General features: G+C 39.9%; 1 protein-coding gene and 1 long non-coding RNA gene across 7 annotated transcripts in view; one reads left to right on the forward strand and one right to left on the reverse strand.

Annotated features, from left to right (window-relative positions):
* The window catches only part of LOC134732349 (uncharacterized), a 31,193-nt gene extending 28,246 nt beyond the window's left edge, over positions 1-2,947 (reverse strand). The window contains exon 1 of the long non-coding RNA XR_010115396.1: positions 2,800-2,947. This is a non-coding gene — a long non-coding RNA (uncharacterized lncRNA). The remainder of the gene's footprint in view (positions 1-2,799) is intronic.
* POLE4 (DNA polymerase epsilon 4, accessory subunit) overlaps positions 2,678-12,299 on the forward strand; it is a 162,304-nt gene continuing 152,682 nt past the window's right edge. For 4 of the 6 annotated variants that reach the window (XM_063616600.1, XM_063616598.1, XM_063616599.1 and 1 more), the window contains exons 1-3: positions 2,686-2,960; positions 3,416-3,500; positions 4,184-4,225. In XM_063616600.1, coding sequence (XP_063472670.1) covers positions 2,751-2,960; positions 3,416-3,500; positions 4,184-4,225 — 337 coding nt within the window. In that variant the 5' untranslated portion in view covers positions 2,686-2,750. Of the gene's footprint in view, positions 2,961-3,415; positions 3,501-4,183; positions 4,226-12,299 lie in introns of all 6 variants that reach the window. The other 2 variants (XM_063616597.1, XM_055242413.2) reach the window with 2 other exon arrangements.

Here is a 12,299-nt window from a genome sequence, read left to right on the forward strand (position 1 = left end):
AGGAAGGAAAGTACACTCAGAAGAGGCCTAAGTGGGTGACTTGAAGGATGAGTGCAAGGTTTGACCTTTTGACTTGGGTTTTTATATGTTGGCATACTTCTGGGGTCTTGCATCCCTTCTACCCTGATTCTTCCCTTGGGGTGGGTTGTCCAAATGCACAATAGCCTGCTAGCGCTGGGGAGGGGAGCATGTGCAGTGAATTTATTGAAGTTGTAAGCATGCTCACCTGAGGCGTTCTTCCCTTTTTCGGTGGAATGCCCCCAGAAGGTCATATACCAGTTATATTCCACCATTTTGCATCTTAGTGTGCATGTGTGAGCCCACTCGCCCAACTCCTGAGATCTCATCAGGAAGCTCCTGATCATGTTTCAGGGTTTTTCTATCTATAGGGAAACTGCCTTTCCCTGGCGCTGGCTGTGAGCAATTATTATTTTAGAGTGGCGGTGCAACCACTGTCTGACCATCACCTGATGATCTTCTGACATTCTTGGTGGAGCGTGGGGGCCCTATCCTGCCCTGTTGGTGTCTGACTAGCTACCCACTGTAACACCACCACTTTTCACAGTGAGTCATGGAAATCAGAATTCTTTTCCCAAGGCAGGTCATAGGAACTAGAATTCCCCTTCCTCCAAGCAAGTCGTAAAACCTAGAAAGGTTATTTTCTGCCTTCTCCCTTGAAGACCCTCATTCCAGAAGGGTCCTGCCCTAATACCAGAAGGAATGCTACATAGGGAAGCCAAGAAGAATATGAACAGACAGGCCTTGCTGGGTTTCCCCATTCAGTCTATTATTAGATCATTATCATTCCCTTTTTGTCCAATCCCATTTCTTTTTCTTTTTAAGACACAGGGTCTCTCTCTGTCGCCCAGGCTGGAGTGCAGTGGTGCAATCACTGCTCACTGTAACCTTGAACTCCTGGGCTCAAGCAACCCTCCCACCTCAGCCTCCCAAGTAGCTAGGACTATAGGATCACAATACCCAGCTAATTAATGTATGTGTGTGTGTGTGTGTGTGTGTGTGTGTGTGTGTGTGTAGAAATGGGGTCTCCATCTGTTGCCCAAGCTGGTCTCAAACTCCTGGGCTCAGGCGGTCCTCCTGCCTTGGCTTTCCAAAGTGATGGGATTACAGGTGTGACCCACTGTACCAGGCCTCTAATCACATTTCTACACAGCTATCCCTTCTTCATATAACCTAAGCGTAAAAATAGTTTCCTCTAGGTCTTGTGGTCTGCATTTTTCGACTCTCATGTCATGTAAAACTTTGATTAAATAGATTTGTTATGCCTTTTTTGTGTGTGTTATAGGAGTGTCAGCTGTGATCCTTAAAATGGGTAAAGAAAGGTTTCACACCTTTCCACTCCTACACCAGTCAGAGTTTACTACATAATTTTGGAATGGAGTGATTTCAGATGTCATTTAATTCAGCTTCATCTTGGCTTCACCACATTCTGCCGTGTGTATGTGACTCAGTAACCACTCTGCGCCTCAATTTTTTCAAATAAGGTTTGAAAAATAAGGTTATAATATTTACCTCAATATGGTAATGTGAAAATTACAGAAGTTATGATTTACATAAATCTAAAACACTTTGAATCATGCACATAGTAAATGCTCAAAGGTGTTCACTATTATGATGATTGACTTAGATTAAACCTATTGTAAATATTAACTGTTCCTCTATGCTATCAGACCTCAAAGTGTGGTGTGGGGATTCACGGGGGTGGGAATTTTCTGGAGACCCTTTTCAGGAGTCCATGAGGCCAAAATTATTTTCTTAATACTACTAAGAGGTTATTTGTCTTTTTCATTCACATTCTCTCAAGGAGATGTAGTAGTTTTCTCAGCACCTGAGAAGTGCTAACGTTAGCAACAGAAGCAGCTAGAGAATCCAGTTCTCACATGAAATCAGACGTTAGACTTTTCTTACTAGATTTATTTTAAAAAATTACTTGTCATAAAAATGTTGTTTGTTAGCTTGTAACGCATTAGTAATTTTAAATCAATATTTTAAAACTTTGTTTTAATTCTAATACAGTAAGTATTGATATAACTGACAGAAACAAAAGCTCCCTGGGCTCTTTAATAATCTTTAAGACCGTAAAGTGATCTTGAGGTCAAATTTGAGAACCAAAGCTGTGATGCAACCTCTTTTTGAACAAACGTGGATGCCTCGCCACCACAATTTCATATTTTCCAGCTTCCGTGACTTTTCCTTGTTTCCGCTGGCTGGGCTGAATTTCTTCATTTCTGCCTGCCAAAAGCCCTACCCCTCCTTCAAGAGCATCTATAACTGGTTATCCTTGAATTTGGTCCAGATTTCGCTGCCTCCTTGGCACTCTCTTCCACGATGCTGAGCCCTCCAGAGCCGGGCCTCCCTCGGACACGTGCCCTCGTTAGCCTTGGAGTATGAACACTCTGTTTTGACGGAGGCTCTCTTGCGAGCCCGGACTAGATTTCTCCCTTCACCAGCCCTGCACAGGCACCAAGGGGAGGTGCCTGGGCTCCACAGGCCCGACGGGGCCAGCGGGTCGCCGGCAGCGTCAACCAAGTGCGCTACAGCCCACGGGCGGCTAGAAGCGCGGGAAGAGCCGCAGCCCGACCCCCGCCCACCGGGTTTCCTGGCAGCGCCCTGCCGCGTAGGGGCGGAGCCGGGCGCCTACACAGGGTGTGGCCTCCAACCCGCGCGGGAAAGGGCCTGCGCCGCATGCGCGCGCACAGTCGGCGGCCGCGCGCAGCACGCTCAAGGCCGGGATGGCGGCGCCGGCGGCAGGAAGCGGGACGCCCCGAGAGGAGGAGGGACCTGGTGGGGAGGCAGCAGCCTCGCAGCCCCAGGCCCCAACGAGTGCGCCTGGGGCTCGCCTCTCGAGGTTGCCTCTGGCGCGAGTGAAGGCCTTGGTGAAGGCGGATCCCGACGTGACGCTAGCGGGACAGGAAGCCATCTTCATTCTGGCACGAGCGGCGGTGCGGCTGCAGCGCGAGGGCACGCGGGGGTGGGGGAGGTGGAGTGCGGGGCGGGGCCTCGGGGCCTTCCGCGGGCGGGGCTTAGGGCGGTGTGGACCGGGTTTTGAGATGTGGGCGAGGACCCGGAAGGTGGAGGAAAGGGGCCCGGGACCTACGCGAGTTGTATGTTTTGTTAACACTCCTCCCTCTTGTTGAGGACCTGGATAGTGAGTGACTTTAATTTGTATCTCCAGGGCCTCGTACAGAACTTGTAGGAGTCTTTAGTGAATGGGGGAGAATAGTGGGAAGAGGGTAGCGGAATGGATCTTCATGAAGTCCAGGACAATCTTAGCTTCCAGAACATTTTCTTGCCCCGAGCCTTTCTTCTCCCTTTCTGCCCCCACCCACAAACCGGAGCCCTCACCTCCTCAGTGTGCTAGAACCCATTACTAAAACTTTGCTTTTTTACTTCACAGGAACTGTTTGTGGAGACCATTGCAAAAGATGCCTACTGTTGCGCTCAGCAGGGAAAAAGGAAAACCCTCCAGAGGAGAGACTTGGGTAGGGTGGCACTGCAGTGTTTGGGGACAGACAAGGGAGGGCTGGGCTGATTTCCCCTTGCGCAGGTTGAGAAGACGTCACTGATCTGAGAGGTGCCACAGCGTCTCTCCCCAGGAAGGTTTCTGTTGGCCACAGTGCCAGGAAGCCCTACCTGTAGAGGCTGTCTGCTTGGGGTGGCGGGGCAGTGTGTGAAGGTGTCTGGGGTTGCCATAGCGGACTGGATCCCTTCATACCTTCCGCCAAATTCCAAGAGAAAAAGATTTTTCTTTTTCACCTAGCAACTGGGGATTTGATTTCTGACTCTTGTCTGGCTGGTAACCCTCACCTGTGTAAGATTTCATATACCGTATTCTCACGCGCCCTGCGTCTATTGCCACGTTATTCTCTGATAACTTTAAGAGCAAAGCGAATAAATAAATTAGGTGTAATTTAGGGGGCCCCCAACCCCCGCATTGAATGGTATTTGCCTACACTTTTCTTACTCTTCTAGGGAGACAGCTAATATATATAAGAGTATATCTACCAGCGTAGAGTAGATATGGATCTCAAGGCAGCAAGGGACGCGTCTTATAAATGCCCTCATTTGCCCAAAGCCTCATGCCCTTCACTGCAGATTGTGCCGTTTTCTGACTGACGTCAGCGTGGCTGAAGTTAGTCAGGTGTCTCTTTGCCTTGTGTTTCAGATAATGCAATAGAAGCTGTGGATGAATTTGCTTTTCTGGAAGGTGAGTTCTCTCTCAGTGGGCAGTCATTTCCGCCTGTCTTCTGCATGTTGATGTGAAATTCAAAACCTCATAAAACGGATGCCTGCTTCTTGTTTGTGTAGGGATAATTCTTTCTCTGTACTTGCTATTAGGATAGAAAAAAGTAACTTGCTAAACCTAGTGAGGTTCAGTTTTCTCCCTTGGGAAATTAAAACTTCTACCTGAAAATTGCTTACCATAAAGAAATAGGGAATATAAAGATCCCAGTGGAGTTAGATGAATTCAGAAGTTCGATTCCTACCTTGATCGCCATCCCTTCTTATCATGTTAGAGATCAGAAACAGTTGTCAACATTTAAGGGGTCACCGCTTGTTCTTTTTTCTTCAACAATCTGTGTGAAGTGATTATTTTGCTGCAATAAGACTTGTACTTGTCTGTATTTATTTTTAGGAGTCATGGATTAACTTGTGTACTAACTAAGTTTTGTCATTAAAAAAGAAAATATTTGAAATACCTAATTTTAGCTACCTTGCCTCAGAGCAATTTCTGCTACTTAATTCTTAAATCTGATAAGCTTACTCTTCACTACACGTATATAGTCATGTGCTGCATAATAACTTTTTGGTCAGCCATGGACTGCTTACATGAGGGTGGTCCCATCAGATTATAATGGAGCTGAAAAATTCCTTTTGCCCAGTGAGGTAGTGGTCATAACATCCTAATGAAATACATTACCTTTTCTATGTTTAGATATGTTTAAATACGCTTGTCATCATGTTACAGTTGCCTACAGTTTTCAGTACGGTAACATGCTGTTGAAGTTTGTAACCTGACAGTAATAGTTATACCCTGTAGACTATACCATCTAGCTTTGTGTAAGTACCCTGTATGGTGTTCACACAGTGGTGAAATCGCCTGAAGATGTGATGCATTTCTCAGGATGTATCCTTGTTGAGCGACACATGTATTTTGATTGAATAGCTTAGCAAAAGCCATGTGTCCTCATTTCATTCTCTCAGGGTGTTCTCATTACCTCCTCCAAGCCTTATTACCTTTAGAAATATCTTGATTTATTCCGCTCTTTTTTACTCCTTTGTTCTGCATCTCCATGTCAACCTAGGCCCCTGGTCGTTTTGATAGATATTTTTTAAATGTCTTATTAGATACACTACCATGGCCAGCTTCATGCCTAGACTTTTGAGCATTCTTTTAATTTACAGATTTTTCTTCAGCCTCTCTTTCCACCTACTCATTTTTCTTAAAATTAACTTTTGTTAGTCCTACCTAAGGCAGGTACTCCTTGTGACAGACTTTCTGTGAGTTCTCCAGTCAAAAATGTTTGGAGCCTACTTTACCTCTTCATTTTTAATTACCAACTTTTCAAAGACATGAGTGATATGATCAGATTTGTATTTTAAGTACCCAACATTGCTGCCCTGCGGAAAATAAACTGGAGGGTACTAGAAGTAGAAGTGGAGCGTTCTTATGTAGTTTTCTACTCTAGCCTCTATCACAGCATAGTGCTTAGCTTGGATTTTTAATAAATGGCCATTTATTGAATGATTGCTGTGTTTATTTTCATCCTCTGCTTTCATCCTCATTTATCTCTGTAATTGAACTCCTCTGCTCTGTCCTACATTGGTAGATCTGAATGTTAGCCATCATAGCCCCTGTGGATTCAGTCTGCATTATATTATTTTCTTACTTGGTAAAATGAATATTCTTATGTCCTTAGATGTGTATGGTCTAAGTAAATACATTTTTTTGTTTTTATAAGTAATACATATTCATACTTGAAAATCAAATAGTTACCTAATGGCTTATAATGAAGTACAGCTGCTGTCCACCCACTGTTTTGTTTGTGTTTTGAGCTTTTCTGGTGGTTACGTTTATTTCTAACTAATATGCTTACCCATTGATTTGTCAGCTGTAGACGGTATGTGTTGACTTCCTGTTGTGATAAATGAAGATTTGGCTAACCTGTAGAACCCCATAAATCCCCTCCTGTCTTTTTGATTTTTGGTAGTTGTATCACTAGTTTTAGTTTCTTTACCTTTACAGTTCATATAACATACTAGGATGTCTTTGGTTGTTGTTGTGTCCAATTTTTAATGTATTCCTTGACTCCCCAGTTTGTAAAGTGTGACTATTAGTGCACCTATCCCTTTTCCCTTTCTAGTTCACATCTAGCTATCAATTTGTGTTGTCTAGTAATTTGACATTGTCAAAGCTAATAACATTTATATCGTATCACAATTAAATCTTCCATGCTTTATCTCTGGTTGATTGTAGAAGTTGAAAACTAGGACTGTAAACAGTCTTTCTCTACCCTCTCTCTGTCCCTTAATTCCTCATTCAGGTCCCCTCCCTGCAAACAACTGTTACTAATTTTCTTCTGTAATCTGGATATTTTTTGCAAATATGTTTGTATGTGTGTATGTATATTCTTTTTCTAAGTCTTATGAAATACAACATATGTAAAGTGTGTGCTGTAAATGTAAAGTCAATAAATGATAAAATGAACACCCGTGTAACCACCATCTTGGCCAAGAGATAGGGTATTGTCAGCCCCCAGAAGTCCCACATATATTCATTCTTCATCATACCTATTCTCATCCCCTTTCCTGACATTACTGTTTCTTAACTTTTTTGGTAATTACTTCCATTTCTTTATAGCTTACCATATAAGCATGCATCCCTGAACACTAAGGTTTTGTTTTGTTTTGTTGAACTCTCTGCAAGTGGAACCAAACCATATGCATTCGTTGGTCAACATCTGTCACGTAACTGTTTTCTTTAAGTTAACAGATTTATGAGATTCATCTGTGTGATTGCACATAACTCGTTTGTTCGTGTTCCTTGCTATATGGCAGTACCACGATTGAACTATTTTAATGTTGGTATTTGGGAAACCTTATTTTTCCTATTATAAACAATTTACTATGAACAATCTTGTACATGTTTCTCTAGGGTGGATGTATATGTGTGTATAAAATATACTGCTGGAACCTAGGCTATATAGAGTATTCGTATCTCCATCTTTGGCAGGTACTGCTGAACTTCCTGTATTCCAATTCACATTCCTACCAGCAGTGCATGATAATTCCCATTGCTCCTCATTCTTACCCACACTTGGTATTACCAGAGTTTTTTATTTTTGACAAAGTGATAGTTGCATGTGGTGTTAATTCGTGTTGCCCTGATTGTGGTTGACATTGGGCATCTTTTCATATGCATAACCATTTTTTTGAGGGGTGTCTCCTATTTTTCTGTTAGCTATTTTTGTCCTTTTTCTTAATGATTTATAAAAATGCTTGCTGTATTTTATTTCATTTTTATTTATTAATTTTTTTGACATGGAGTCTTGCTTTGTCATCCAGGCTGGAATGCAGTGGCATGATCTCTGCTCACTGCAACCCCCCCTCCCAGGTTCAAGAGATTCTCACGTAACTGGGACTACAGGTGTGTACCACCACGCCTGGCTAATTTTGGCATTTTTTGGTAGAGATGGGGTTTCAGTGTGTTGGCCAGGCTGGTCTTGAACTCCTGACCTCAAGTGATCTGCCTGCCTCCGCCTTCCAAAGTGCTGGGATTACAGGTGTGAGCCACTGCGCTCAGCCGTGCTTGTTATATTTTAGATATGAATCTTTTTTAGTATATGAGAAGTATCTTTTCCTGCCTTTTCACTCCTTAAAAGGTTGTCTTTTGATACGCATTAAAAGATAAAGGTAGTCAAATGTATCAATTTTTTTCCTTATAGCTAATGCTATTTGTGTTCATTTTAGAAAATATTCCCTACTGTATGGTCATGAAGACATTCTGTATATGCTAAAATCTTTATAGTTTTGTCTTTCATAACAGTGGAGTTGAATTTTTGTGTATTGGGTTGGGGGTCCAGTCTCATTTGTTTCTTCATATTTAGATATCCGCTTGTCCATATCATCTCACTGCTTTGCGTGCTACCTTTCTTATCAATCAAGGCTGTTTCTGGCCTTTCTGTTCTCTTCCATTGATCTATTTGTATCTCTTTTCCATTGATGGGTATTCTCACATCAGTACTATACTGTCTCAGTTATGGTAGCTTTATCTGAGAGAGCAGATCTTCCCACCTTGTTTTTTTCTAAGTATCTTTGCTATTTTTGAATCTTTGCATTTTCATGTACATTTTGGAATCTGTCAAATTCCACAGAAAGGGATATTAATTGGGATTGTATTGAATTTATAAATTACTGTGGGGAAGAAAGGATATCTTTACAATAGTGAACCTTCCAGTTTATAAATATGGTCTACTTTAACATTTATTAATATTTAGTTTTTAATTATTTTACCTCAAGAAATCTTGATGTATTTTATTAAATGTTGTTCTCTAAGTACTTAAGATTTTTGATGCTATTGTTAATGGTATCTTTCTAAAGTAAATTTTATTTTCTAAATATTGCTGTATTTAGAAATATAATTGATTTTATGTTAATTTTGCAACTAGCATCTTACTTAGCTGCTATTCTTAGTTTTTTTATTTAAAAATTTTGTTTTGATGTAGTTCTTAATAATTTGAATGACATATCTGTTGATTTTTGAATTTCTTTAATTACATAGTAGTATATCATCTGCCAGTAATAATAATTTTGTGAAGTTCTTTCCAATCCTTATCTTTATATATATATATGTGTATATATATATATATATGTGTATATATATGTGTATATATATATATGTGTATATATATGTGTATATATATATGTGTATATATATATGTGTATATATATATGTGTATATATATATATGTGTATATATATATATGTGTATATATATATATATGTGTGTATATATATATATATATATATATATTTTTTTTTTTTTTTTTCCCAGATGGAGTCTTGCCCTGTCGCCCAGGCTGGAGTGCAGTGGTGCAATCTCGGCTCACTGCAAGCTCCGCCTCCCGGGTTCATGCCATTCTCCTGCCTCAGCCTCTCTGAGTAGCTGGGACTACAGGCGCCCGCCACCATGCCCGGCTAATTTTTTTTTGTATTTTTAGTAGAGACAGGGTTTCACCGTGGTCTCAATCTCCTGACCTCGGGATCCGCCTGCCTTGGGATCCGCCTGCCTCGGTCTCCCAAAGTGCTGGGATTACAAGCGTGAGCCACCGCGCCTGGCCGTCTTTATATATTTTTTTATTGCCCTACTGAACTGGCTAGAATCTCTAGTACAGTGTTGCATGGAAGTGGTAAGAGCAGGCATTTTTGACTTCCAAGGGAAAGCTTTCAGTACTTACCTAGTAATTATGCTTACTGTAGATTTTATGTAGATTTTTTAACAGATTATGAATGTTGCATCCCTGTTTATAAAAGAGATTAGTATTTTTTTCATACTGTGTGTGAGCTTCATTCAATTCATTGGCAATTATACACTTTTTATCTTTTTTTTTTTGGTGGGGGATGGAGTCTCACTCTGTTGCCCAGGGTGGAGTACAGTGGCACGATCTCAGCTCATTGCAACCTCCGCCTCCTGGGTTCAAGTGATTCTCCTGCCTCAGCCTCTCAAGTAGCTGGGATTACAGGCTCGCAGCACCACACCCTGATAATTTTTGTATTTTTAGTAGAGATGGGGTTTTGCCATGTTGGTCAGGCTGGTCTTGAACTCCTGACCTCAGGTGATCCATCCGCCTCAGCCTCCCAAAGTGTTGGGATTATAGGCGTGAGCCACCGTGCCTGGCCCACTTTTTATATTATCTATTCTCTGGAAAACTTATTGTAAGATTGGAATTATTTTGTTTTTGAATATTTGGTGGAATTCAGTGATGCTATTAGAGGGGTTGCAATGCCAAATTTGATTATTGTATAATTTAGATTTTCTGTGTTCTTACTGAATTTCTTCTGTCTGCTTATTTTACCAGTTTCAAAGAGGTGTGTGTTAAAAGTCTACTGCTATGATTATGGACTATTTCTACTTATATTTCTGGGTCTATTCTTTCATTATATATTATGAAACCATGTGATTAGATATATACAAATTTAATGTTTTTATATATTGTTGGTGATTGAGCCTTCTATATTTGTAAATTGGCTATTGTTATTTCTAACTGCTTTGTGCCCTAAAGTCTATTTTGTTTAATATTATTAAAGCTTATCAGCTTTCTTTAGTTAGTATTTGCATGGTACGGATTTTTGTAAATCTTTTAATTTTTATCTTTATATATATTTGTGAACAGAATTTAACTGGATTATTTTCCTAAATTCAGACAGTCTGTGTCTATAACTGGAGCACGTCATTCATTTATGTTTAATTGATCATATGTATGAGTTTGAATTCTATTGTCTTATTTTGTCCTGCTTTCTATTTGCTTGTTTTATGGTTTTTTTTTTTCCTCTCAATTTTTGGCCTTCTTTTGGATTATTATTTGATTTTTTTTCCTCTATCAGCTTGGAAGTTATATACTCTATTTCTATTCTTTTAGTGATTATCAGTTACTATGTAAGTCCTTAATTTATCAAAGCCTATTTAGTACCTTTCCCCCATTCTCAACAAATTGAGATCTTAGGATCCATGAACTCAATTTTCAAATTCCTCGTCTCCTAATTTATGTGCTGTTATTGTCATGTATTTTTGTTTTGTCTTTGTCAATCTACATAAGGCATTTTTATTCCTGTATTATGCAGTCAATGATATATGGATTTATTCACATACTATCTTTGCTTTTCTTTCCTTTCTGTATTATTATTATTATTATTATTTTTGAGACAGTTTCATTTTGTTGCCCAGGCTGGAGTGCAGTGGTGCGATCTCAGCTCACTGCAACCTCTGCCTCCTGGGTTCAAGTGATTCTCATGTCTCAGCCTCCCGAGTAGCTGGAATTACAGGCATGCACCACCATGCCTGGCTAGTTTTTTTTGTATTTTTAGTAGAGATGGGGTTTCACCATGTTGACCAGGCTAGTCTCGAACTCCTGACCTCAAGTCATCTGCCTGCCTTGGCCTCCCAAAGTGCTGGGATTACAGGCGTGAGCCACTGTGCTTGGCCTCCTTTCTGTATTTCTGATCCTCCATTTGTGATCATTTTCTTTCTTCCTGAAATAAATCATTTAGAACTTCATTTAGTATGGTCTGGTAACTGACTCCCTAATTTTTTTCTTATGAAAATGCCTTGAATTTCATTGTTGGAGGATAATTTGTTGAATATAAATTCTAGGTGGAAAGTTCTTTTAGCACATTGAAGCTATCATTTTACTGTTTTTTTTTTTTTTTTTGGCTTCTATGTTTTCTATAGAGAAATCACCTGTTTGTAATTCTTTTGAAGCTAGTTTATCTTTTTTGTTTTTTGTCTGCTTTTAAGATTTTCACTTTGATTTTCTGTGGTTTCACTCTGATGTGTAGAGGTGTGGATTTCTTTTTATGTAGTTTATTTGAGCTTCTTGAATCTATGGATTAATGTCTTTCATCTGTCCTGGAAAATTCTCAGCCAGTGTCTCTTCAGCTATTGGCTCTGCTTTGTTCTTTCCTCTGTCCCTCTCTGGGATTCCTATTAAATATATGTAAAAACTCAATCATAATTTTGCCTCTCTAGTATGCATTCTGTCTGTGTAATTTTTTCTGATCTTCCAGTTTATTCTCTCCATTTGTCTCATTTCCTTTAAACTATTTTGTGTGTTTTTTTTTTTTTTTAGTTTCAGTTTTTGTATTTTTCAGTACTATGAGTTCTGTTTGGTTCCTTTCCAAATCTGTTGTCTTTTTTTTAGTCTAACAAAGTATTAAGCCATTTTTGTGAGTACTTTTTGTTGTTCTTATTTTCTGCAGGTATTTTGAAGCTTGTCTTTTAGTTCTGTAAACATAGTAAACACAGTTGTTTTATAGTCAATGTTCCATCCAATATATGATCTAATATTCAAAGCCTTTTGAGTTTTTTGTTGGTAGTCTGCCGACTCTAACATCCATACTCTCTTGAGACTGTCTTTTTGTCTGTTGTTTCTGTTGGTACTGTCACATGGCCTTTTATCCCCCTATATGCCTATTTTTGGATAATGGTTATTGTCTTTAAAAAGTATTTGTTAGATAATTTGAGGCCGTATGGTGATACTTTCTCCAAAGAAGATTTCCATTTG

This window comes from Symphalangus syndactylus, chromosome 14 (genome assembly GCF_028878055.3).
Source record: "Symphalangus syndactylus isolate Jambi chromosome 14, NHGRI_mSymSyn1-v2.1_pri, whole genome shotgun sequence".
Classification (NCBI taxonomy): Eukaryota; Metazoa; Chordata; class Mammalia; order Primates; family Hylobatidae; genus Symphalangus; species Symphalangus syndactylus.